Here is a 27,668-nt window from a genome sequence, read left to right as displayed (position 1 = left end):
CTCACCCTCCTGTGTCAGCACCTAAGTAGGAGGTTGTAGAGGATGTCCTCTGAAATGACTTCGAATTGCACTGAGCAGACAGCCCACCACAGAAGTGCAGGAGATTTAGCTGAGATACAGAGAATGTTTGTTTACCTTGCTGTCTTGATTAGCAAATATTCCTACTCAGTAAATTTTTCACTTATGTGTGTCAAGAGAATCTCTTAAGTGCAAACTATTTAAATATAAGGCACATACACGCAGAAGATAATGTTTTGGCTAAAATCCATGTCATGTATTTATTTAACAAAAATCTGAGTATCTTCAATGTTCCAAGCCATCAAGCCATGTCCTTGGTGCTGGAAATGGAGATTAAACCCCTAGCCCTCAAGGAGCTCACAGTCTAGAGGGGAAAAGACACATACATAAATAAATATAACGTAGAGTATGCCAAGGGGACCATTATAGGAGGCAAAGAGCCAAGGAAGCTGATTTTATGGTTAACGTCCACAGCAAAGAGAGACCTGGCTAATGTGGATTTTTTGTGAAGAATAGATAAGGCAGTGGTTCTCAAAGTGTGACTGGCTAATTATCTTTGTCAGAATCATCTGGAGCACATATTAAAATGGAGATTCCCAGCACTTCAGCAGGTTGGAGTTTGGGACCTGGGAGTCTACATTCTAAAGTGCTCTAGGTAATTCCACTGCAACTTAAAGTTTGAGAACCTGTGAGATAAGGCTGGAATAAAGAATGATCTGCACATTGGATATACTAATTTGTGGGTCTTTAGCGAGAGGTGAAGTAGGGAAGAAGGGAGTTGACATTAAGCTCTACTACAATCTTTATATAAGTTAATGTAATTCTCAAAATGATCCCATGAGGTAGATGCAGAAACAGAATTAGAGAGTTTAAATAATTTGTTCAACATTTAGAGCTAACGAATCCCAATACTGAACCCAGATTCACTTAACTATAAAGCCTGTCCACGTTTATACCACCACACTATACCAGGGGATTGATTAATTTGACAATTTTCTTGTCATTCTTTGCCAGATCTTGCTAGGTAAATATAAAGAACAACCAGATGGTACTTTGATCACATCTGATGTAACTGGCCATGGACCAGCTCTTCTCTGGCAACCAGGGATTTAGGGCAAAGCTGGGAGCAATGTAAAATGAGAAGTCAGTTCCAACTTATTTCATCGTCATTTTCTTATCCTCTGGTAGAGACGTTATGAAAGGTACTAAGGCTAAAGACTGGGGCCATCTGGAGGGGAAAAGGAAACATATCTATGAAAGTAATTCCACTGAACAGCAAACATTCTTGGGACTCAAAACAACCAGACTCGTTTCTCAAAAAAAAAAAAAGAACAAAGAAATGTCAGGACAAGAGGCCTGAATCTGCATTAGGAAATAGCTCAACCTTTAGAGAAATTGTGAAAGACCAGTAATTTTTCCAGGTTAAACAAACGCTCTCTCTTTCTACAGACAGATTCAGAAGTACAGCAAAAGAAACACAGCTCAGAAAATAATGGGAAGTCCAATCCCATTTAAAGGACTTGGGGACGAGCTCAACCTATAAAAAGTCTCCAGTAATAAATGAAACACACAAACTGCAAATCCTGGTTATATTCCCACACACCATGCTCAGCATTGTTCACCAGACCATAGGCAGGAGCAGCCAAGTGGAACATGTTAGATGAAGAAAAGGAAAGACGTTATAATAAAGGTGGCTGACGACAATGCTGGGGCAGGGGGTGCTCTGAGGCCTCGTGTTCAGAAGCCCGGTGTGTTACTGCCACCCTCTTCTATCACTGAGCTTGGAGCCACACAGGGACACTATAAGCCAAACCTGAGTTTCCAGTGCTGGAGAGCTTCTTTCTTTTTTTTTCCTGTTATTTTAAGCAACTGCTGAGTCCAAGGTGAGTTTTGATGACATCAGCCCACAGTACAGACACAATGGACAGCACACAGCTTAGACTTCATTATTTAGTGTAACAAAGATTATAAGCCAGACTTTATTTTATTGCTACATTTTCCCACACACATAATAGGGTACATTTGCTTCCACTTACCTTTTCTATTAATATAATACTGGCATGGTTTAGAGTTGTTTAAAAAACAAAAAGCAAATCTGGATTGATCCTTTGTTTACAAAATAGTTGATTTATTTATACTGCACCAATTCGGCCCCTCCAAATACACAGCTTCCAAAAGGCAGAATAGTTAGAGACGCAGGTGTCACAAATTATAGTTTAAAAATATGCAGGCAGCAGGCACTGTACCTGTACTTTTAATATACCTGAAATCTGCTGATACTCCAAACCAGCTACACTAACAGCAATTCTGGGAGCATCTAGACAGACTCTTAATCCTGATGGCAATATGTGGTTGTTCGAGGGTCTAACTGGGTTATGCCTTTGGCTAGCCAAGTGGGAAGAGTACGCAAAGACCATGTCTAACTACAGGAGGTCTTCAAGCTTATTATCCCGTCACAGTTTATAAAGGTGAGGAATTAATTATTAGGAGCTGTGCAGTCAAAATGGCCAGAGAACAAATATACTCTTACAGTGCATATAATTAAGTCAACCATCTTGTGGATCCCTGATTGTCTCTGGATGTGACCTCAAACACTTGAAAAGGAAACTTCAAGTACGCTGGGAGACAGTTACCAGAATGTCTGGGTATCTTTCTTCCTGAATATCAAGTAACAGGGCTCACCTCCACGTTACTTCTTGCAACAAGCACACAGGACGACTCCTTAGAGACAGCTCATTATAGATACCAAGCCTCCAAGAGTTCAAGGGGTGGGTAGGCTCAGTACTATCCAGGGCTGAGCAGAAAACTCTGTAAGCCAACCTGACATCCCTAAGTCTTATTCTGGTTCTGAGAACATTTCAGTTCGGCTCCAAGTCCGCTTTGCTCCAACTCAGCGATGACAGACATATACTTGAACTCATTCGGTCTGAAGTTAAAGGTCTCCACTAACCCGTAGGTCTCTTTTCGATCAGTGGCATAGAAGAGCTGCACTTGGTTGGCCATGCACTGTGCCTCAGCAACACTCTGAAAGGTAGAAAGAACAGTGAGGTCCCTTCCAGCACAGGGCCACACAGCTCTGTGTCTAATGCCTGCGGCAGGTGGGGCCCTCGCCCAGGAGTCACTGCTTCCAGAAAGCTTCCTGACTCCCTGACATCCCAAGTCTTGGTGAGGTGCCCCTTTTCTGTGTACCCAAATTCGTCTCCTCTTCCTCTAGCATTGTATGCATCATACTATATTTAATCTTACCTTCGTCTCCTCTTTTTCTGTCTGTCTACCCTTATGTGAATTCCTCATAGTATGAGCCTGTTTTACATCCCTGCATATAGTGAAATCTGGTGAATGCTTGCTGATAAATTAATGCAGATGTTAAAAATTTCCCTCTTAAAAAAAAAAGATTCCGTCTTCATTCAGTTCCTTAGTAACTGTTAAGTATACCTCAAGGGGGAAAAAAAGAGCAATAGTTAACCAGCTCTCCAGCTCTAAGAACTAAATTTGTGAGTTGGTATTAAGGTTTTGACTAACTACACATACTCTTGAATAAAACCTATTCCTCATACCACCTCAGTTAAATAAGTGGTGCCAAAGCCAGCTGCAGTTTAACAAATTGTCCACAAAGTCTATGACATCCTTTTTTTTCTCTTGGGCCACACAACTTGTGGGATTAGTTCCCCAAGCAGGGAATGAATCCAAGCCATCAGCAGTGACAGCATGGAGTCTTAACCACTGGACCGCCAAGGAATTCACCATGACACTTTTTCTTCCCTGTGATAGAGCCTTGTTTCTCTTTCCTTGAGTGATGGCTACACTTAATGACTTGCTTTCTAACAAATGGACTAAAGTGGAATGATGAAAAATGACTTCCGGTATTCAGTCACAGAAGACACCATGGTTTCTGTCTTGCTATCTCAAACCACTTGCTTTGCAGAAAATCAGTTTCCATGTCATGAGGACATTCAAGTAGCCTACGGAGAAGTCAATGTGGCAAGGAAATGAGGTCTCCTGCCAACTGCCATGCAAGTGGGGTGAGGTGGATCGTCAAGCCCAATCAACCTTCAAATGCCAGTAGCCCCTTCCAGTATCTTGACAGCAACTTCATGAGACTCTGAGCCAGAACCACTCAGCTATGCTGCTCCTGAACTCCTGATATAAAGAAACCGTGAGGTAATAGATATTTATTGTTTTATGTCACATAGTTTTGGAGTAGTAATTTGCTATGCAGTCTTTTCTAACTAATCCCCAGCAAAGCCTCAGGAAAGGAGAGGCCACCTTCTCTAAAGCTCAGGAGCAGGAAAAATGGTGACCTGACCACTCTGTAACAGAAGTGGGATCAAGATACAGGCTACACTCTTGAAATCTTACAAAAGAATTACCTCAAAAACTCTTACTTTGCTTCCTATGCATTCTCTAGTGCTAGCTGATCAGAGGCATTTATTTAATATTATAATGTTCACACAGCCAGAATCCAACCCCAAATAACAATGGAAAATTCCTACTAAAACTGTCAAAAGTGTGCTATGTCTAGCTACAGAGTGATGAAAATGGGTTTATAAATACCACAGGCTGCTTCACCTCCATTCCCTCCCATGGGTTGCAGGTCATTTCTCATAAGCAGGCACTCATCTCTGAGACTGGATCTTCAATCAAAAGCCACTTTCCAAATCTCTGGCTATTTCAAATTAATAGAATTTTAGACCAGGAAGGGGCCTTAGAGATCATCCAGTCCTCATTTAATGGACCAGGAAACCAGAGCAGATGAGGGTCAAGGATGGACTCAAGGTTACGTGGCACGTAAGTGGCAGAGCAAGGACTAGATCTCTGGACTCCCAGGCTGGTACTCCCTCCACGTCACCCTGATACTATTTCTGGTGGGGCAAAATAATTAAGGTCGATAACTCTACCTCATCATTTTTACGTTTTAAATTCAAACATGTCTCAAGGACAAACCATTTCTTAAGTAAGTGCATAATCTGAGGCAGATGTCACCACTCTGAGGCTCTGAACTGTAGGGACTGTGACAGGTAACTTTTATTTGAGGCTTAGGACGGTGGAGGTAAGGGTAATTTCAGTTGTGTTCACCCTAGAACAGTGCTGTTCAAGCTGCAGAGTCCTAGGGCTCTGTGGAGGCGCCTCAGTCCCTTCACTCTCTTTCAGCTGTTATATCCTGGTATTTTACATAAGATTTTGTGTGGATAAAGGACTCTGACCACTTGTTTGAAGACCACTAGAATGAGGGGAAGAGAGTTAAGACATGGAGAAATGTCTCTCATGGAGGATTATGGAAAGCTCTCCTGCACCCCAGCCGCTGCCGACTCATTCGCCCCTTGTCTTTTATTCCCTTAATTCTCGACATGAAACAGTAGTCTCTTGCCCTTCCAAGACCCAAGAAGATAAACATATTAATTCCCTATGCTGCTCAACAAGGAGGTATATTAACAGACCTGATTCCTTCCTCTCTTTCAATCTTAATGGCTACAATCAAAGTACCAAGTCTTGCCCATTTTATTCACTATATGTTTCCGAGGTCATTCTCTCTCCTCCTTCCCTACTCTGCTCTGGGTAAGGTCTTTATCACCTCTTGCCCAGACTACTGCAACTGCATTTTCAATGATCACACTGACCAGACTAGAACTAAAAAATGTTTAGGAAGCAAATACTTAAGGTTAATGGTCTCAAAATCCAACTCGCTATGGGTCAACTCCTCATCTTTCTGTGCTCACAGGATAAAGTCAATCTTCTGAACATAATCCACCAAATTCCCTTTTTTAATATATCAGTGACAGCAAACTGTAATATCCCAAGTCATTTTGTGCTTCCTAGCTTTTCTGTATTCCATTCCCACTGTCTGGAACATTCCCCTCCCCCTTTGCCCTCCCCACTTTATACTGCTAAACTCCTGCTAATCTTTGAGGTTCAGTTCAGGGATCATTTCTTCCTTCTTCTGGGTCAGGGACACTCCCCCGATCCCTCCAAAGCTGTGCATGTCTTTATCCTAGCACTTACTACATTCCAATGAAATCATCTGCTGACACACATGTGGAACCAAATAAGGTTTTTAAATACTATACTAAATTTTCATCATTAAAATGAATCAGTTTAGAAGAAACCTATAGGTTCCATGTATTTCTATCTATTTGCTTTACTGTATTTGGAAACACAATGCCCAAAATATAAATGTATGCATGAGTATGTAGGGGATCATATATTTATATTACATTTCTAGGTTTCCCATCTTTGAATCATGTATCTCTACACTAAATTTTAACATGTCTAATTCTGTACTACACTGGAAACTCACAGGTTGATTTATACAAGGCAAATGTATGTTATCTAGTATGCTGTTGAATGTTATAAGACTAGGAAGCAAATTTAATAATTATGGGAACCATGTTTGAGACCACTAGAGGTGGTATAAATGCTAAAGCAAAAAACAGTCTCTCCTCTGACCTCTAGAGTCCACATCTAATATGGTTAGATGTTATGGTTTGTTGAAGATCAGAAAATACAAAACCATCTCTGTGTCACTCACTTCTGTCTGTGGTCAAGTTTTACATTTTATCATTATTGGTAACTACACCCTCTCCAAGTCTCAATTTCAAAATTCACACTTTGTCTACTATTTCCTATATTTAACACTCACTCCCAACTTCAAAAATCCTTCAACTACACAACACTGTAAAATACCTATACTTCAATACATTAAAAAAAGAGAACAGATCACAATTAAATTCAGCAATAAAAATTTTGCAAGTAAAAAAACAAACAAAATAAAAAACACCTTTTACCTCAAGCAGGACTCACAGTTCTTACTGTCTCTTTATCTTTCTTATGTTTCCACTTCTCTCTTTACCCAACTTGCATCCATTGTCAATAATTACAGTCATTTCTTTGTATTCACCTTTAACTTCCCGGTCCCTGTCTTACTTCATTACATCACTTGGCTAAACCATAACCCTAGGTAAATCCAACTCTCAGTCCTTTATCTCTGCACTTGTCATTCCCACACAGACATTCTCTCTTCCTTTTCCCTAGATCACACGTCAGCAAACACCTTCTGGAAAGGGAGAGACCATTAATGTTTTGGGTTTTACGGCCCTACAGTCTCTTGTTGCAGCTACTCAGCTCTCTGTTGTAGATGTAACGCAGCCATAGATAACATGTAAAGATAAGCATGGCTGTGTTCCAATAAAATTGTATTTATACACATTGAAATTTGAACTCATATAATTTTCACAGGCCATGAAATATTACTTTTTTAGTTTTTGTTTCTTCAACTACTTAAAGATATAGAACACATTCTCACTTCATGTTCTAGACAAAAATTTCATACTTCCTCTTTTCTACTCAAATGTCCAACATCTATTCTTCCATCCCCACTCTCAGCTAATGATTTTTCTTTTCACTAAGCAATCTGGAGAGAACATCTTACAAGCTACCATTACCTCTATCCACTTAGCTGAATGTGTCTTTATTTATTTTTTTTTTTTTCTGAGCTCAGATCAAGTGTAGAAACCTTCATAGTTATATAAAGTTCTGCAGTAAAATCTTTTCATCATTGCTCAGAATTGATCAGCCTTTCATACAAGCACACCCACAACCAACTCTCACTTACCCACCAATAAGCCCCTTAATTATCCAGTCACCTACACACACACACACACGCACGCACCCACCCCTTCATACCCCTTATTTTAAATTATTCTTTTGCTTCTCAGAACTACAGAGATCATGCATCAGATACACTGGGTGGTCTTCTGATGCTCAGATTTGGCTACTTTCATCACTGATCCACTTCAGTAAGAGCAGATCTCAGAGAATGAATGTGTCTTTATATCCTGGCTTCTCTCTTGCTACATTTCTAGCAAAGATTAACCCCTCATTCCCAAGATTTACCCATTCGAAACACCAAACAACTCTCTTTCTCCTGCATTTTCAATATTTTCCTCGTTACCCGACCTTTCCATCAGCATATACACACAAGGCTCTCATTTAAAACAAAACAAAAAACCCACTCTCATCCCCACTTCTTACACCCCATTCTTTCCTTTTTTTCTCAGAAACACTCCTTCAATATGCTTACTTTTTCTAATTTCTCTCCCCAACCTTTCCTAAATGTACTCCAAATATGCTGTCGTCCTATCCCTTTGAAACTGCCCCCATAGAGGTCCCCAGTGACTTCTAATAAATTCTCAGTCCTCATCTCACTTGCCCTACCAGTATGTGAGCTGCTGGCTCAGCACCCCTATTCCCTGAAACATTTTATCTTAGCCTCCAGGGGATTCTACCATCTTAGTTTTCCTCCTACCTCACTGACTCTTCTTTTTCATCTTCTTTGCTGATGCTTCCTCATGCTCCAGGGCTCAGTTCTAAGACTTCTTCTCTTTTCTACCTTCATTAACTTCCTTGGTGATTTCAGTCTCATGGTTGTAAATAGCAATCTGTATGCTGACAACTCCCATCTTCATCTCTCCAGCTTGGACCTCTCCTCTGAACTTCAGACTCATACGCCTAACTGCCTTTTACTTGGATTATCTAAAAGGCACCTCAAACTTAATGTGTCCAAAATTCAGGTCCTGATCTTCCTCCCAAACCTGTTCTGCCCGCAGTCTTGTCTGTCTTATTAATGGCAACTCCGTTCTTCTGGATAGGATTTTGGGTGACTTCCAGGTGAGTGTGATGAGTAGAAGGAAGAATGGGAGAAATGAGACTGATAATAGACAGGACTAACAGACAGTGAAGGAGACTCTCAGTTACGCCCTAGACTTGGGGCTTACTATTGCTATGTGATACTAGCTGAGTGCCATCACTTTTCCCTTCCTTGTATGCAGCTGGTAAAAGAGAGAGGAAAAATCAGTGGGTGTTATAATAAAGAATCTCAGGAGGAAAAGGCACTAAAGGGCCCACTATCTTGAGGACATCCTGAACTTAAACACTGCTGGATAAATGAGACTGAAACGAGCAAGGACTAGACAAACAGGCTGAACAGCAATCATAAAACTGCTCGTGGTCCTGGATATACAGAGAACACACACAACAGACATCACTACCTACAGGTGCATGGTCAATGCTCTATCCCGGGAAATGGGAAAAGAGGAAGGAAAAACACTATGCATGATGAAAGCTGTACATGTAAATGTGTGGAGAAAGAGAAAAGATTAAGAACTGTTCTCAACTTTGAACTCTTTTGTACACTTAAGAAGCCATTTATTTGTCCAGAGCCTCTTACCTGAAACTCCATGGGCCAGCTGTGTTTTAGAGTTAGAATTATTGGATTTTAGAAAGATAACAAATGCAGATACCATATAACTGTATTACATAACACTCATAATCCATTAATATTTCCCTTGTAAAACGCATGAATATTCCACACTTAGTAGGATTAATAAGGACTATCAGTGGCCTCACATCAAAGTGAAGTTACAATGAAGATACAGCTATCAGGTAAGTTCAAATCAGATAAGGTTTGGTGACCAAAGGAGTTATGAAAAAATTTTGTGGTCAGAGCTTTTGGACTTTCAAATTGTGAATAAATGAATGAGAATCTGTACTAACTGCAATTTGGAAGAGCTTGAGTAAGACAAAATTACTGTCAATTTAAGTAAGAAACAAGTATGTTTCTTATGTTTGTCTTTGGACAAACTTCTCATGAGGTTTGGCAGAAGAATATCTTCAGGGCCACCAGATACATGCAAAAAGGTAAAAGTTGATTCTTACCAGAAATGTGGAATCCATTTCTGCTGTCATCAGCACTATGCCCTTTTCTTCCTTAAGTTCAGGGTAGTGATATAAAATCAGCTGGCTGGCCGCAGCTTCCCCTCGGGTCTGTAAGGAGGAACACTTATCAAGACTCAGTAAGGTACCACCACAACAAAACTGCAATTTCACCGCAATAGACAGTCTGGAGGAAATTCTGGCTCTTAACAGTCCCTTGGGTGGCTAGTGAGTTGGAGGACTGGTACGTGGGGATGGTCAGGTTTGCCAAGTCACAGCAAAACTGACAGTTTGCACAGTGTTATTTGTGTCTTCAATTGAAAAAGGTTTGGCTTTTTTCCCAGAAAATGTTTACAGCAGGCAGTGAATCCTTCATCATGGCCATATATTTAAAAACAAAACGACACGAGCAGCTACCAAATCAAGTTCTAAAGAAAGCAATATGCCTGTGTAATTGCCACTTTTATGGACTAGTGCATTTCACAGTTGAAATCTACTCCCCTTGGCTGGCTCTGAAGACTGAGCTCTTTTAAGCTGTAGCAAACAGCTGGAGAGTTTGCACATGGGCCAGATTTGTAATGTGCAGTTTTAAAATATAATCTGGGTGGGAGAAAGGGGGGGAAAGAAGAATTGGAACATCGTAATTTCAAGAAGAATGGACAGGGCAGTGGTTACCAGACCTCAGTTCAGACTAAGAAGAGAGGCTGGATTCAAAGCCTAAGCCCTCATATAGTGTAGGAGGAAACAACCATACATTCAAAAGATCTCTGGGTTTCATCTTTAAGATTTCAGAAAAAGTCCTTTTAATTATCAATACCTAATTACTGCTAGGGCTCTCTTAGTAATACTGTAGCCTCTCAATTCTCCCGAACATATTTCTATAGATACACTATCATTTTGATCATAATTATGTTTCTGGATCTTTTTCCTATACCTGTATATGAGCTTCAGGAGGGTAGTCCTAGCATAGTTTCCAACACAACAGCCTAATGGTTAAGTTCACAGACTTTGGAATCAATAACATGGAGTCAAGCAAACCTAGCTCTACGACTTATTAGCAGTGTGAACTGCTCTAAGCTTGCTATTCTTTTTTTTTCTCCTTTTCTTTCTTTTAAAAAAAAATAAACATGATACAGTTTTTTGATACAATCACAAGGGATAAAGTCATAAGAAAATCCTCATTCTGTTGTGTGCTCCCTTCATCCCAACTGCAAAGCTGTTGTAATCCATTCTTGTTTTTGCCAGATCTGGCCTACAAATAAAGACTGACAATCCTAGTCATTATCTCATTTAAAATACTTTTATTTTAAAAGCTTCAAATGCTTTGGATCAGACTTCTTAATCTAGCATTTGGGAATAAAACGAAGAAAAAAGAAGGAAGGATGGAAGCAAACAAAATAACATCTATGAAATGAAAAATATGCATCTAGCACCTTAGACAGTGCTGAGCTGGCTAATAAAACACATGTTAAGACACAGAACCGGGCTTCTCTGGTAGCTCAGAGGGTAAAGCATCTGCCTGCAATGTGGGAGACCTGGGTTCAATCCCTGGGTCAGAAAGATCCCCTGGAGACGGGAATGGCGACCCACTCTAGTATTCTTGCCTGGAGAATCCCATGTACGGAGGGGCCTGGTAGGCTACAGTCCACATGGTCTCAAAGAGTCTGACACGACGGAGCGACTTTACTTTAAAAAAAAAAAAAAAAGACACAGAACCTCCCTTAAGGTTATAACTCAAAGGTATTGGGTGGGGCCTAAAAAGCTAACCCAAAGAAGTACGACAATTCATCAATGCTACATCAAATGATGCTGGAAGTTAGTATATATTCTGTGTCTTAAAGCCTTAGCAAGGGCTCGTAGTCCCACAGAGGAGGCTTCTTTCACCAAAGAGATGAACACAGGACACCTACCTGAATATTTATAAGTGCAGTGAAGTGGAGTTCAGTACCTGTCCATTGCCCGACAAAAAACTCATAACCTTCCCTTCTTGGTAGTGCACAGAGAAACTGTGGGAAATGAATACACAAGGAGACAGGTGGATAAATAAAACCGCTTGCTCTATGTCCAACCACCTGTGTCATTCACTCCATTTCTCCAACATTTGGTTTTTAAAACTTCTGTTGTATTTTGAAATTCATATGTGATAATATAACACTCTTACACTTCCCAACCCACCTAAGAAAGTATGAGAGATTCACTGAAGCTCTCTGTGTAAACCCATTCTAATTCCATTCTACAATGACAGCTAACCCGCATTTGCTAACCTGTCATTCCCTTCCAGGTTTTTATACTTTTAGTGTGTAAGTATACACCCATAAACAAGAGTACTGTTTGCATGTTTAAAAACTTAAATCTTACCAAACTATATGTATACTTTTGCTACTTGCTTTTTTTACTTCATATCATACTTCTGAGATTTACTGATGTTGATAAATATTACTAATTCATTATTTTCACTATTATATGGAAATTGACAATAGATATTTACCACAATTTTACCCATCCTTCTTTTGGTGAACTTTTTGGTCCTTTTCAATTTCTAAACTTCCTCATGTTGCTGAATTAATTTTTGCTACAATTATAATAATCACTTCATATTCTACTATCTGAGGCTGATACTGAAGTATGGTTCTAATCATTGAAATGATTAATTTCATGCTCAAGATGAACTGGGGAGGAGTGGTAGAGACTGATACCAGAACAAAACAAAGTATAATCAGCCTCATACACATTAGTCATGGAATTGTCTCCTTACTGCCAACCACTAAGGCTCCATTTTGTTATTACTAATATTAGATGAGATAACCATAGTGCCTACCTAATGGAGAAAAAAATGTTTTAAAGCTTTCTTGAGGTATATTTGAGGTGTAAGTTGCACATATTTAAAGTGTACAATTAAAACAGTTTTGACATATGTATACTGTGAAACCATAGTTAACAGGATTACCACAATCAACATAATGAAGGTATCTATCATGCCCCCAAATCCCTTTGTAATTCATCCCTCCCTCTCTCCAACTGTTCCTAAGCAACCACTGACTTGGTTTCTTTCACTACTGGTCAGGCTTTCCAGAATTTCACATAAATGGAACCACAGAATCTATACTTCTTTGTACACACAGTTTCTTTACTCTTTCACCTGTGGTAGATTTGGGTATCTTCAGCCTCTGTTATTACAAATAAAGCTGCCATGAACAGCCTGTACATGTGTGTAAGTCACTGAATGGAGGTATGCTTTCAGTTCCTTTGGGAAAATATGTAGGAGTAGAATGGCTGGGTAGTGTGGCAGGTCATGCTTAACTCACAAAGAAACTGCCAGACTGCTTTCTAAAGTGGTTGCACCATTTTATACTATTATCAGCAATATATTAGAGTTCTAGTTGTTTCATATCCTAGTTGTTTCATATCCTGACAACACTTGGTATTGTCAGTCTTTTTAATTTTAGTCATCTTAGTGGTATCTCACTGTGGTTTTTTAATTAACTAATTTATTTTTGGCTGTGCTGGGTCTTCCCTGCTGCGTAGGCTTTCTCAAGTTGCAGGGAGTGGGGGCTACTCTCTAGCCGCGATTTGCATGCTTCTCTTGTTGCCGAGCATGGGCTCTAGGGCACACAGCTTTCAGCAGTTGTGGCAGGTGGGCTCAGTAGTTGTGGCTCCCAGGCTCCAGAGCACAAGCTCAGTAGTTGTGGCGCAGGGGTTTAGTTATCCTGTAGCCCAGGGATCTTCCTGGACCAGGGATCAAACCTGTGTCCCCTGCATTGGCAGATTGACTCTTCGTCACTGAGCCAGCAGAGAAGCCCTCATTGTGGTTTTAATTTGCATTCTATCTCAGGTACCTCACATAAGTGGAATCATACAGTATTTGTCCTTTTGTGACTGCCTTATTTCACTTCACATTACGTCTTTACGGTTCATGAATGCTGTGGCATTTGTCAGAATTTCCTTCCTTTACAAGGCTGAATACTGTTCTGCTACATGTATATACCACATTTTATTTATCCATTCATCTATCAATGGACTCTTGGGTTACTTGTACCCTTTGGCTACTGTGACTAATACTCAACCTAAGATTTTTTCCTAGATCTTGAGTTAATTTTTGGATACTGTGTGAGGTAAGGGTTCATTTTTTGTGTGTGTATGGATACTCAAATTTTTTTGCACAATTTGTTGGGCATGTGTTGAAAAGATCATTGTTTTCCCAATTACCTTGGCACCTTTGCTGAAAAACAACTGACCATGCATATATTGGTTTATTTCTGAATTGTCTACTCTGCTCCACTCATCTATGTGTCTGTTTTTATGTTATTACTCCACTGTCTTCATTACTGTAGTTTTATGAAATCACAGTCTTGAAATCAGGTAATGTAAGTTCTCTAACTTTGCTCTTTTTCTTCAAAACTGTTTTGCTACTCTAGATCCTTTGGATATCCAAACAACTTTTTTAAATCAACTTGTCAATTGTGTGTGTGTGTGTGTGTGTGTGTGTGTGTCAATTTCTTAAAAAAAAAAAAAAAGCTTATAAAGATTTTAATTTGGATTGTAGTTTATCTAGAGATCAATTTGGAGAGAAATGCCAACAATACTGAGTCATCAAACACAGTATATCTCTCCATTTACTTAGATGTCTTTTATTTTCTCTCAGCAATGTTTAGAAGCATTTTTTGAGAATCTGAGAAATCAGTACAGACACCAAGTCAGCTGACCCACCTCACCTATTCCCTTTCTCTTGTCTTCTGGCAGCTCACTACTCCAGCAACAATTTCATAATTCCTTTCACACATATATAATCAAAACAGCATGGCCAAAACTGAAAAGAAACTGCCAAGAGAAGAGAAACTTAGAGGAGGTTGAAAAGATTAACGTCTCAGGTGTTGCTTCCAACATTCACTTATATTCTTTTTTTCCACTTATATTAATAGATTAAGATCCAAATCAGAAAGGGCTGAGATGTTTCAGAGAGCTAAACAGCCACAGACTTATTGGGCAAATCCTCAAGGTTAGTTAGGGTTAAGGTTAAGACTCTCATTTATCAGTACAATCAACATGTAAGCACCTCTGTTAAATGACTATAAAATGTATGACAGCGTGGCGCATGACGAGAATGGTCAGAAAACATCCTTGTCTGGCAGCACTGAGAAGCAATCCTCATATGGTCATGGGAAACTTACTGTTGGGCAGGACTGAGCCCGGTTCCAAATCAAATCAAACTTTTCTTTCTGTAGGGTTAGAAAAGAATAAAATTCAAAGACAAGAAAATAAAAAAGGCCATAAGCACATTTAAAGTCACCAAGACTGAACTCCAGAACTAAAATACAACTAAAACAATCTCAAGTTGCATTATTTACAAACCCCTCTTACAACAGAGAGGAAAAACCAGATGTACACTTTCTTATTCAGTATCAAAATTATGTGTGAGGAGTGGATACTCCAAATCCTCTAAACTCTTCACGGGACTCTGCCAAGTGTCAGAGACAATAAGTCACGGAGTCTGTATGAGGGAGAGTTAAGAAGGCCTGCTCAAACAATGAGTCAGTATTAGATTTAAAAGAACATGAAAAGCACAGATTCTTTTGGCTGTTGAACTCATGAAAGGAAAGGGTATATATGTAAAAGAGGAAGAGAAAAAAAGATACCAATACTCTCAACAACAACCAAAAGGCCTGGTTTTATTTTTCCATCTGTATATTTTCCTTCTTAAACTTAACACATGTAAGCTAGGTATATATCTGTGTACTTGATACAAACTTAATCTAAAGCTACTTCCTCTTCAGAGAAGAACAATTAATGAACTAGCTGATAACCTAGAACATTAAATGCTTTCTTCTGGTAGAAGGCGGCAGGACACTAAACCAGAAGTCAGCAGCCTTCCTTCCAAGTCACAGATCTTCAACAGTCAAGCAGTGGCCTGTGACTATCTCCAAGGCAGCAATTTTGAGGAGGGAGATGCCTCAAAAGCTTGGGAAGCTCCAAGTCAGCTCAGGGATAGGCCACTTATAGACAGGAAGGGAAGGAAGGTATGCTTGAGGACCTGTCCTAAATTCCAACAGCTTGATTGGAAAACACGAAAAAGAAATAAAAGACACTTGGAAATTGCTCAGCAACGTAAACTTATACTATGCTCCCTTGTCAGAGACTTGACTCAAAGAGACATTTCTAAACCAGAAAGAGGAAAAACAAGAGCCATAAATATACCATATGGAGCTCCCAATCTTTGGTGCTCAGGGCATAATAAAAACCCTCAGAGCTATAAATGTAGGTTCTCAAGAGGCAATAAACCCAGGAACAGTAAAAGCAACTGCCTACTAAGGTTAGAGCCCTGACCCTCGTGCTGTAACACTTTCATTTTCCCTTCCAAACTACTTACAGGAATAACTGCGTAGACTGTATCTTTTGCTGCAAAATACTGCTGCCAAATCTGTACAAAAAAGAGAGTGTCTGTGACCCGTCAGTCATCTTTTCAACCTGCACCAAGAAGCAGTGACAGCTTTCATTGCTCACAGTAATATGTTATTTGATAACAGGGAAGAAAATCCAACGTAATACTTTTATTACTTGTACATGATTACAAAAAAGATTTAATAGCATCTACTCTTCTAGATGATTAAACTGTAACTCTCAGTAGCAAATTCCTGTCAGAGAAACAGATTCTATGACCTTGTTAATCATTTCTTCTAAGACGTGCTTTGTGTATAACAGACACATTCTTTTTTCCATATTTTCTCTCCCCAAACCCTCAACGCCCAGCCAACTGTGGGCCCTCTCAGAGAACCCAAAGTCTCAAGGTTAGACAGATACGGGTGCAAATCCCAGCTCCTGTCATTTGTTGGCTATGCTACTTTGGGCAAACTACTGAAAATAACTAAATAACAGCAAATATAATCATTGATAAAATACCAATAACACGAACCTCATGGGATTATTGTGAATTTGAAATAATTATTTGAAATAATAATTTCAATATTATTGAAAAAATAATTTGAAACATTATTTGAAATAATGTTTGTACTTAGCACAACAGAATTACAATGCAAACCATAGCCAATGTGCTCTGAAGGCAACAAAGAGGCACTTAACCCGATTTAGGGTACAAGTACCAAAGGAAGGGACACTTGAACTATGTCCTGAAGGATGATCAGGAGTTAGCCAGATGAACGGGGAGTCTGGGAAGATAGACAGGTAGGAGAGATGATAAGAGACATTCTAAGCAGAGAATGACAAGCATTAGCAAAGGTACAGAAGTTAGGGAAGGCATCAGAGCCAATGTGATACCTAAGTGAGCTGGTGCTAAAGAATGGGTCGCCTTCCTTTAGAGCTGCTCTGCTTTGTCAACATCCCCAAGAACATGGGATGGGGGCAACGGAAGACACTAATCATAAAGTGAGATCTCACCGTCACAGAGCACAGAAGGAATATTACCTCCTAGGACCTGGGCAAATCACCTTATCAATGCAGCCTAAGATTGCTATGCCTTTCTTTTTTTATGTCAAAATACTGCCTCCTCATTTTAAGGACAGCATGTCCTGCTTATTTTTTTTTAATTTATATTAGCAGACAGTTTATGAATCAACACTGAATTTATGAGACTGATAGATATTTCCTAACATAGTTGAGCTTGGCCACTCAAAATTATTTTAATGAACACAAATTTGTATCTAAAAATATAGGTCAGAATGATATTTGTCATGTAATGGTCAGGCTTCCTGGGCCTGGCTTCTCTCTCTCCTAAAGGACATACTTGGTGTCCACTTTCTATTGGCACTTCTTCCCAAAGGCAGTTTGAAGTTTCCTGGAGACTTTGTATTAAGCCTAAATTAGCAGAAGCTAGAACCCTGTGCTGTTCTCTTTTTATTTTTGTGTCTGTCTTTTCACTAGGCTGAAATTCCTTGAGAGGAGAGGTCCCTCATTTATTTCTACATCTGGCACAGAGGCTATTTAATAAATGCTTGCTGAAATGAATGATACAGTACCAAAGGACACCCATAGCAACTGGCACAACTTCTTATAAGGGAATAAGATGCAGACTCAAACAGACATGGGTTTGAATCCTAGTTCTATCACTAAGTAAGTTACTTTATCTCTTTAAGTTAATTTCCTCAGTTGTAAATTGGGAATAATAGTACCTATTTTATTTTTTTAGCTTTTAAAAAAATTTTATGGATTTTTTCTTTTCTTAGCTTATTTATATTGGAGTATAGCTGATTAGCAATGCTGTGTTAGTTTTAGGTGTACAGCAAAGTGATTCAGTTACACATATAAATATACTTATTCTTTTTCAAGTTATTTTCCCATTTAGGTTGTTACATAATATTGAGCAGAGTTCCCTGCTTACTTACTTTACAAGGGGGTTACAAGAATATAGTGAAACAGTGCATATGAAGCACTAGGTGCAGCACCCGACACACAGTATACTACTCTTATCACTGATTCTCTCAATCTACCTAAAATACAATTATGGAACTGTAAGGAATGCCAATAGCTTGTTATATTCTGATTATAGAAAAGAGAATCAGACATGCAAATGTAAGTAGCAATGCAAATCAAGGTATATGGAATGACCAGACACGTGAACGGATCACGAGTGCTTTGATGGGAGGTGTCCAGAAGGCTTCCTGCAGAAGGTCCTAAAATAATGGAGGACTCTGAATGGCAAACAAAGGAACATGGGAAGTCACTGAGTTTTTGAGAGCGGGTTACTTCATAAGATTTATTTTTATTCTTTTATTTAAAGGCACAAATATAGCATTTATTCTGTGTCAGGCACTGTTGCAAGTACTTTGTAAATATTAACTCGTTTGACTCCATGAAGTAAGTACTATTATTATGTCCATTTTACAGATAGGGAATCTGAGACCCAGAAAGGTTAACTAACTTATCAAAGTCAATGTGCTAGTAAGTGGCAGAGCCTGGACTTAAAACTGGCAGCCTGGTTCTAGAGTCTGTTCTTCAGCAATACACTATGAGCAGAACTTCAGGGGGATTGAATGAGGGAGGATATGACAGGGGAAGGGGAAGAAGAGAAATAAGAATAGGGAAACCTATTTAGAAAGGTAATACAGTCACCCGGGGAGAGAGCAGGGATAGTTTTAAATAAGATGCGGACAACAGGAATGAAAAAGAAAGGGGAAATGTGAGTTGATTAAACATATAGGAGACCAAGTTTTCTTATGCACTATTTTTCATGTACTTCATCACTTTTGCTTTCAATGATTGCCTTTCATTTTGGCTAGGAAGAGGTATCAGGAAACGTATGTTCATTTCTACTTTCGGATTTGGTTCACAAAGCACATATTTTCATAAAGTATGCCAATTCATTTTCATTCATTACCTGTTTTATTTCTTCTGCAGTTTTGCCTTTCACCATCTCAATGTTAAAGATTGAACTGAGAGTCTGAAAGGAAAAAAATAAAAGGCAATTAACACCTACAATTGAAAAAATAAAACAACTTAACTGTATGTGTAAGCCTTATAGGAAGCATCATGTTAGGACAGTAAAGCAGATCTTCAGTAAGTGGAGAATGAGTATTAAAACCCCACAAGCTCAGAGAAGGCAGCCACCAGGGTCAGGCAGGTTTCACAGTTCTATTTTCAGGGAGTATGTGCAGGGATTTCCCAAAAGTTTCACTCACTCATGAGCACTGCAGCTTGCAGCTGGTAAGAAGAAAGTTCAGTTGTTACCTTTAACTGCTATTCTATCAGAAATGGTTCCTTATTTGCAAGTTAAATGACAGAGTAAACATGTATTTATTTGATTTTTTTAAACTATTTCCTATAGACAGGAAAGGTATCACTACATTTCCTCTAGCACTCCAGGACCCACACTATGTAGTAGTCATAATAAAACCATAACAAAGTCATAACAAAAATTCATAAAAATATTTCTAATCTCCACAGTTAGAAAAGCACAAAAACACTGAGCCACAGTACATACGTTCAAATATGCAGTCTCTTGTTATAGGCGCGTTCCACATGACTTCAGACTTGGCTATTTAATTAGAAACCTACCTTGTCCTTAGTGAATCCTCTGCTCACAGGCTGTTTCCCCAGTGTCTGAAATACAGGAGGGGACAGGATATTGCTCTAAAAGACCACCCTCTCTAGGTGAGCTGCCAATACCTCATTTAGTAATGTTGCACCTAAGAACTCACTTCTCTCCACTCTATATAGTAAGTGTTCTAAGAGTTATTGTTTGTGAGACAACTTTTGAATGATTCTGAGATTCAGAGATGAGAAACCTCTTTGTTAGTAAACACCACCTACTGGAACTGAAAATCCATTCAATCCCTGGATGAGGGACTCCTTCCCAGAACAAGCCTGCTTAGGTTTCCTGTGCTCCACTTCCCAGTGAGCCACAGAAGAGATGAGAAATGGAATGATGTCTTTTCCAAGCTGCTTCTTATCTGTAACAGCACTTCTGAAGGCAGGCACCCTCAGCAGGCTATCGAGTCTTTTCCAGTAATCCATATTATAATGTATTCCCACCCTCAAATTAGACTCCCACTCACAAAAAGCCAAGAAGAACTGAAAGTGATTATTTTCTCTCCTAACTCACTCTCAGATAAAGGCCACAGCAGGATATCCTATCTGGAGTTGTTTCCAATAGTAGGGATGGGTTATTCTGAGTCTTCCATTCAATTTCTCAGTTCATGACTATCTTTCAGAGAGCATAATCCACACCTGGAAATCTGAAACTGAAACATACTTTCTGCATTAAACTATGCTTTTCATTACTCTGTGCTTTAATGAATTCAAATATTTCATAAACAATGTTTGTAGAACCAGTACCTACAAACTAGACAAAAGCCTGGTATAGAAAAACCTACCGGATACACCCTATGGGCCAAAGTTTCAAGAGCAATTAAAGAAACATTTAAAGCATCTCTACTACAGATGGGGAGTAGATCTGAGTACAAATAGAGTACATATTGTACATAGAGTACAAATCTATGGGGACTTGTTTTTTGTTGTTATCACAATAATTGACTGGATGGTTACACCTGCATTTATATTGGAGGGGCAGCAGTGACAGATGAACCGCAATTTTGCAGGTGAGTTCTACATAATGAAGAATTTTTTCCCTCATCTCATATAACTTTTCAATGTCTAGCCAGACCTACCTTTCTCCTTTTCTTCCTCCATCCATCCCTTCCTCTTCCTTTTTTTAAACAGTTTTAATATTGAATTTTTCAGAAATGCAGCTATATGTAACTTAAGAGAAGACTGTACCAATACATTGTGGAATCTCATGAGTCACTGATAACAATACTGTTATTGTTTGGGAGTTTTTATAATTACCAGCATAACAGCTTGTACCAGTTGGCATTTGCTGCATTAAGTATTTATGGCGATTTTACATAGAGGTAAAAGTACCTGATGACTGCATTAGGTCTCATAGCACAGTTGTGCCTAAGAACTTACATAATATTATCTGTATTAAAAAAAAAAAAAAATTTATTAAAATTAAGGCATTATTTTTTTTCCCCTTGACATTATATGGGTAGGTAGGTTCTACTGTCTACATTTCATTTCAGGGTAGAATAGAGAGAATAGAATAATAAATTAAATACAATTTATTACAAAAAGGGGATGTTTGGTGTTATGTAGTAGGGAACCAATGACTCAAAGAAAAGGCTTTAGAAATACAGCCATTAGTTATTAACCTTCCTCCAGCAAGATAAGAAAGGCAGTAAGTGAATATTTACTTAAGAATTGCCATAATTTAAATTAAATCTTTATTCTGCTCTTGTCATCATAAAGGTGAATTTCTAAGTCTTATTTCAAAAGGGGGCAAAAAGCTTTCCCATATAATATTGAAAGTTTATAACACAGTAATATTTCCAATAGCTATTAACTTGTAATCTTGACACTATAAGTGTTTTAGGAAATTACATTAGACAAAATATTTGTAGTAGAGTTGTTTGTTCAAAGTTGTAAACTAGATTTGTCATAAGAGGTTGAATTTGCTCCTCAACCTTGTAATGATTAATCCATTAACTATTCTGATTCTAATTAACTCAACCAATCATTAAGACTGAATGAACTCTTAAAATATGGGATACCAAGGCAAAAAAGGGTGCTTCACAAGTGGCGCTGGTGGTAAAGAATCCACCTGCCAATGTAGGAGATGCAAGAGTTACAAGGGTTCGAACTCTGGGTCAGGAAGATCTCTTGGAATAGGAAACGGCAACCCACTCCAGTATTCTTGCCTGGAAAATTCCATGGACAGAGGAGCCTGGCAGGCTATAGTCTATGGGGCCTCAAAGATTCATTCACAACTGAGCAAGTAAGGCAAAAAGTTATCTTCCAAGTAAAAGAAACACCTATCCTTTTACAATGTAGAACCCCAATTTTCCATTGTAACTACCTTATTTCAGGCCCATGCAGCCCACATTTAGATATATTCTCCCTGGCTTTGGTCTCTCCCACTTGGATTTGTTCTGTGCACCAGCCTACATTAGTATTTTTCAAATTGTAGGTTGTGAAATAAATTTAGTAGACTGTGGCCAAGGGTTTTTTACAAGATGAAAATAATATTAAGAGTGCATTGCATGCAATAAAAGTAAGTATTGTTTTGTAAAAATTTTGTTTCAGTTATAATCATATACAAATATGTATAAAGAACTGCAATGTAAAATTTTTTTACTGTGGGTCATGGTCAAAAAGTGTGGAAGCACTGCATTAGATTAATTTTCCTATACAAGTGTCCTTTAGTATCAGTCAGGGATTGGTTCCAGGACCTCCGAAGACACCAGAATATGTAGGTACTCAATTCTCTTGTATAAAATAGTATAGTATTTGCTTATAAGCTATGCACATCTTCCCATACATTTTAAATCATCTCTAGAATACTTGTATGGAGAAGGCGATGGCACCCCACTCCAGTACTCTTGCCTGGAAAATCCCATGGACAGAGGAGCCTGGAAGGCTGCAGTCCATGGGGTCGCTGAGGGTTGGACACAACTGAGCGACTTCACTTTCACTTTTCACTTTCATGCATTGAAGGAAATGGCAACCCACTCCAGTGTTCTTGCCTGGAGAATCCCAGGGACGGAGGAGCCTGGTGGGCTTCCGTCTGTGGGGTCACACAGAGTTGGACACGACTGACATGACTTAGCAGCAGCAGCAGCAGATTTCTTATAATACCTACTACAATGTAAACTCTATATAAATAGTTATAAATACAATAAACACTAAGTAAATAGCTGCCTGCAAGTGGCAAACTGGAGTTCTGCTTTCTGGAACTTTCTAGAATTCCCCACCCTGCCCTTGAATATTTTCTATCCTCTGTTGGTTGAATCTATCCTTTGTTGGTTGAAATCTGTGGATGCAGAACCTGAAAACAGGTAGTGTTGCTTGTACACAGCTTTCAAGATGCTTTTCCCCAGCTCTAATTCTTGTTTAAGGACAATAAAAGCTAAGATGCATTAAGCACCTTTTCCTCCCTAATTCCCACAGCTGCTGTCATGTGTATCTTGCCTTGACCACTCGACTATACCCCTTGGAAGCAGAGATTATCTTTTGCATCTCCTTATATCTCCACCATGACTCTAACACCTTGCCAAAAAGAGCAGAATACCATTTACAGATGGAGACTGAGCTGAGTAAAGATAGAGTTCAGTTTATCCAGCTGACCCCTCAGTGAGTCCATTCCCAGGATAAGGGTCAGGCATGGTGGTGCAGAGTATTGGTGCACCAATAGCACCCAAAGGGGCAGGTCTTACCTTCTGTTCCACACATTTAATAAAGTCACCTTGCCTGGAGTGCCCCACTGGCTGCTTCCTAAACTCACTGCGCTTCTCCAGTCTGGACTCAAAAGCAGCTGGGTCAGACCTGATCAAAGGTAAACAAAAGGTTAAACCACCTGGGCCTTTCTGGATTTTGAAATAACAAAACACCATGTTTCACTTTCAGAGATGGGGCACAGATATCATTTGTCTTAATTTAATTACCCTGAGCCCAGACCTACAAATCAAGCAAGTGGACAAAGAAATCCATTTATTCAACTATTTTTAAGCCTCATGGAGCCTGTGTAACATTTTTCTCCTGCAGGATATTCCCTAGGTTGCCACAGGGCTTGGTCTCTCAGGTACTTGGAATTTGAATCTTCAAGATGGAAAGGTACTTCGTGAGCATCTTTCTCAGTCACCTCCTCAGACAGGAATCCCACTGTCAAGCTTTTACTAGAACACAGCTAATTCTCAGCCATCTTCCTTCCCTCCCCCACTAGGGCAAATCTCCATTCAGAGCTCTGTGATACAGAGGCTTCAGGCAGCCTGTTTTGCAGATTTAGCACCCGAGTTTCCCCTGATCCTCTCCAAAGAACATGTTGATGGAACATCAGAATTTGTCCTCTGTGTCAAAATGGGGCTGGTCTTCAGGCCTGAAGTTCAGGTTGGGGCTGCCATTTGTTAAGAATTCTTCAGGCTGTGTACACTCTGGTGAAAATGTCATATGGGGGCTCCAGCTCCTGGGCCATGAGGCCTATAGTGTCATGGGTGAAGTCTGCAGGATCTAAAGACAACCTGGTCACCCCTGTGGTGGAGTTCTTCTTGGTCAAGACACCGCTGAGTGCTCCTTCTCCATACAACTCCTTTCTGGAGGTGACATCGAACACCACTGCCTTCACTGCCATGTATTCTGGCAGATCTTCCTCCCCTCCAGGGCGGGCCAACTCCTCCTCGATGAAGAGTTGCATCAGGGGCCCCAGCTGGTAGGGTGTGGCATCTGCCTGACCAGGGCCTAGGTCAGTGTTGCCAGTGAGTGCTGGAGAGGATGAGGGGTGGCCTAGGCAGCAGAGCCCTGTCATGTACTCCACCCTGGGCATCTTTTATGACGAAAACATTCCGGGTCTCCGTCTACCCCTCTGTATCTTTCACCAGGAGTCTAGTTTTTTTATGAGTACATGAAAATTGCTCTTATGTCACCTCTTAAGTTTTTCTTCTCTAGGTTAAAATTCTTCGCTTTTTTTCAGCCCCTCTTCACATACGTGATTTGTAAATCTTTCCCTTCTGTGGACCTGCTTTCTGGACATGCTTGTTTGTGCATGTCCTACCTACCTTGGGCCTAAAGCTAGATGAAATCCTGTAGCTTACCAGTGTGCTACTGCTAAGTTGCTTCAGTCGTGTCTGACTCTGTGCGACCCCATAGACGGCAGCCCACCAGGCCTCCCCGTCCCTGGGATTCTCCAGGCAAGAACACTGGAGTGGGTTGCCATTTCCTTCTCCAATGCATGAAAGTGAAAAGTGAAAGTGAAGTTGCTCAGTCGTGTCCAACTCTTCGAAATCCCATGGACTGCAGCCGACTAGGCTCCTCCGTCCATGGGATTTTCTAGGCAAAAGTACTGGAGTGGGGTGCCATTGCCTTCTCCGAGCTCACCAGTGTAGTGTGATGCAAAAACCCAGGGGCTAGACTGGAGTGGGGTCAGCAGGGCACACAGGCTTGTCCTGCCCTTGGCTCACAATGAACTTGTGGCTGGTGCTGCAAGAACCTGGGTTTCGTGAGCGTGCTCCAGCACTAGCCAATCAGGACTATAATTCCTTCTAAAATGTCTCAGGAGAGACACTACCTGTTTGGTCCTGGGCCTCATGGCTATGCTCTATCTTGTCCGTTTCCTTAGTCTGGCACGGGTTCTACTGACTCTTTTTTTTGGTCCTGCTTTCATTTCATACCTCCCTTTCCCTCTACTTCAAGCTTTCTTTTTCTTTTTGTAGGCACACAGGTTTCCCTCCCCTCTCACTCAACTTCTTTTAGGACTTATCCCTTCCTGTCTCCCTTTCACTCATTCAACAAACTTGACTTGTTGTCTCTTGCCTGTTGGTTAACTTGCTGGGTTGGTTCTAGAGATACAGAAATACATAAGAAAGAGTACCTACGTCAAGGACTGTACTACCTAGTAGGGCAGAAAGACAAGTAAATATGTACATTAGAGTGCTACAGGTATTATGATGAAAATCTGCTCAAATATTCCCAAATGGTTGAAGTGGTGTTATGCCGCTGTTCCTTTGTTTATGCTGCTGCTCCCCTTACCTGGAACATCTGCCCCCAAACACCAGTCCTTTATTCCTTTCTGCTAGGCCACAGAGCTCAAAGGAAGGTTTGGCAAGAGATAAAGCTAGGAAGACTGGCAGGTACTAGAGCACGAAGGCCTTGTATGGAACACTAAGGATATGGACATTATCCAAAAGTCTGGGGTGCCTTGGAAAGCCACTCTTCAGGAGATAACAGTAGTGTGAATACTGACAGAAACAATTGAGTGAGGAAGGAAAGTAAAACCAGTCATTCATTTGTTCATGAATAAGAATGAACAGGACCTGTGAAGCACTCGAGAGTATATGCAGACCACTCTTTTGAGATGCTTGTCTGTGAAAGCGATCAGTGAGAAAAGACTGAAGGGGAATGAAGCTCAAGGAGAGATTTTGAAAAAGACAAACACTTGAGTATATCTAAATGCTGTTGAAGGAAAGCAAAAATATTCATTTATTCTGTTATTCTTTCAAAGAAAGATCACTATAGTAGTGACATGGACTGGGGGTAGACAGGTCCAAGACTGGAAGAGGGGAAGACTACTCAGAGGATGACTGCAGTACTCTACGTGAAGATGATGCAGTACATTAAGGCTGTGGAAGCAGAAATGATAGAATTCAGAGAAATTATCGGAGCAGTCTTAGGTTTTCCCTCCTAAGACAACTGCCTGCCCACCCTGCCGGGTTCTCTCCCAAGTCCCTTCAGTTTTCACTTTTGATCTCCTTCAGCTCTTCCAGTTGAACTCTTTGGCTCCACTATGCCCCCTTATATCTACCTCTAATGTCCAGGACCTTCTCTCTAGAAGGTGGAGGGTAGTTTTAGGAACCTGGGATTCCAAGTCAGACAAATCCCAACCAGCTGCGTGACCTCTGGCAGGCCTCTAACTCTCTGATCCTCAGTTTCTCATCCTAATGAGGGTCCAACTGAGAACTAACTGCCACAGTATTACTTTTTGATGTCCTTCTCCCTTCCCAATCTCCTTTCCTTGTAGTTAGGGTCCTTAGTTAGAAGCCTGGGACCCCGAGTTCTAGGTCAAGCTTCAGCTGACTCAGTATTTGATCTTGAGCAAGTCAAGTCCCTTCTCTGCAGAGCTCTATTTTCCCATTTCCATAATGAGGACAGGTCTCCCGGGGTGCTTGCCCCTTAAGGGCTGTCCTAAGAGTCGACCTTAGCGTTTTGAGAACTAAAGCAGAAAAAAAAAAAAAAAAAAAAGACACCTGGAATAGAGACTCCCGGCTCTCACACTAGCTGTGTGATCTTACAGTGGGGACAGAAACAGAGGTCCTCTGGCAGGGCTGCTGGAAGGACTGAGAGCGCCAGATACAGATACACCAGAAGAGCGGGCCGCGCGCCGCCCCTCCTCCCCGCCCGCCGCCGGCCGGGCCCGCACCTGCGCAACTGCTGGATCTTGTCGCGGTAGCGGTCGTAGAAGGGGTTGGCCTCGAGCTCGTCCCCGACCGCGCTGCCGTCGGCTCCCCCGGCGGGCCGGCCCGAGCTGCGGCGCACCGGGAACACGCGCAGCTGCGCGGCTGACACGAGCCCCAGGCCCAGGGCGCGGCTGCGCACTGCGCATAGGCCGCGGTAGAGGCCGGCCACCTGCAAGACGGCCGGGCCCGCGCCACCCGCCGCCGCCACCACGGCAGCCATGGCCGTTCCCACCTCCTCCTCCTCCCCAGGCGCGTGGGCCTCGGCCCGCGGCCCGCGCGCCCTCTCCATCGTCCTCCGGGTCCGCCGCGCCCGCGCTTCGGCAACGAGGTTCCGCGCTCTCAATGTTCCGGGTGCCGGGGAAAGGCCGGGTAGAGGGCAGAGGATTCGCTGCTCCTGCCTGGGCCCCCGCCCCCGCCTTGCGTATTCTGCAGCTTTAGCGCCCGCCTTCTCCAGGAGCCCGCGACCAGCATCCCTTGCACGCCGTCTCCTCTTGA

At 40.9% G+C, this 27,668-nt stretch overlaps 1 protein-coding gene and 2 non-coding genes across 6 annotated transcripts; all 3 read right to left on the bottom strand.

Moving 5' to 3' along the window:
- Positions 1 to 1,964: 1,964 nt before the first annotated feature.
- Positions 1,965 to 27,668, bottom strand: ATPAF1 (ATP synthase mitochondrial F1 complex assembly factor 1). Of its 4 annotated transcripts, none has more exons than XM_002686414.7 (9): positions 27,137 to 27,668; positions 23,445 to 23,553; positions 19,729 to 19,773; positions 19,052 to 19,114; positions 16,091 to 16,141; positions 14,895 to 14,942; positions 11,637 to 11,732; positions 9,730 to 9,837; positions 1,965 to 3,042 (listed from the first exon to the last, which is right to left on the bottom strand). In XM_002686414.7, exons 1-9 carry the CDS (start codon positions 27,460 to 27,462, stop codon positions 2,848 to 2,850), a joined length of 1,041 nt encoding a protein of 346 aa, XP_002686460.1. In that variant the 5' UTR covers positions 27,463 to 27,668; the 3' UTR covers positions 1,965 to 2,847. The 4 variants fall into 4 exon arrangements, with proteins under 4 accessions (XP_002686460.1, XP_059741130.1, XP_010802035.1 ...); XM_059885147.1 differs by lacking the exon at positions 27,137 to 27,668 and adding an exon at positions 26,964 to 27,104; XM_010803733.4 differs by lacking the exon at positions 11,637 to 11,732.
- LOC112446118 (small nucleolar RNA U2-30) lies at positions 7,505 to 7,576 on the bottom strand. Its single transcript, XR_003034190.1, has one exon. It is a non-coding gene; the product is annotated as a small nucleolar RNA U2-30 (small nucleolar RNA).
- On the bottom strand, positions 7,725 to 7,804 carry LOC112446120 (small nucleolar RNA U2-19). The gene has a single exon (XR_003034191.1). It is a non-coding gene; the product is annotated as a small nucleolar RNA U2-19 (small nucleolar RNA).

Source organism: Bos taurus, chromosome 3, assembly GCF_002263795.3.
Source record: "Bos taurus isolate L1 Dominette 01449 registration number 42190680 breed Hereford chromosome 3, ARS-UCD2.0, whole genome shotgun sequence".
NCBI classification, from domain to species: domain Eukaryota; kingdom Metazoa; phylum Chordata; class Mammalia; order Artiodactyla; family Bovidae; genus Bos; species Bos taurus.
This window is presented reverse-complemented; position numbering and strand designations above follow the sequence as displayed.

Bases quoted from the DNA above. Each gene is read 5' to 3' on its own strand.
- ATPAF1 (XM_002686414.7), bottom strand. From the start codon at position 27,462: ATGGAGAGGGCGCGCGGGCCGCGGGCCGAGGCCCACGCGCCTGGGGAG. The intron at 19,774-23,444 runs GTAAGACCTGCC...CCTGTATTTCAG, and splicing joins TTAAATGTGTGGAACAGAAG to ACACTGGGGAAACAGCCTGT. The intron at 9,838-11,636 runs GTAGGTGTCCTG...TCCTCCTTACAG, and splicing joins CTGCACTTATAAATATTCAG to ACCCGAGGGGAAGCTGCGGC.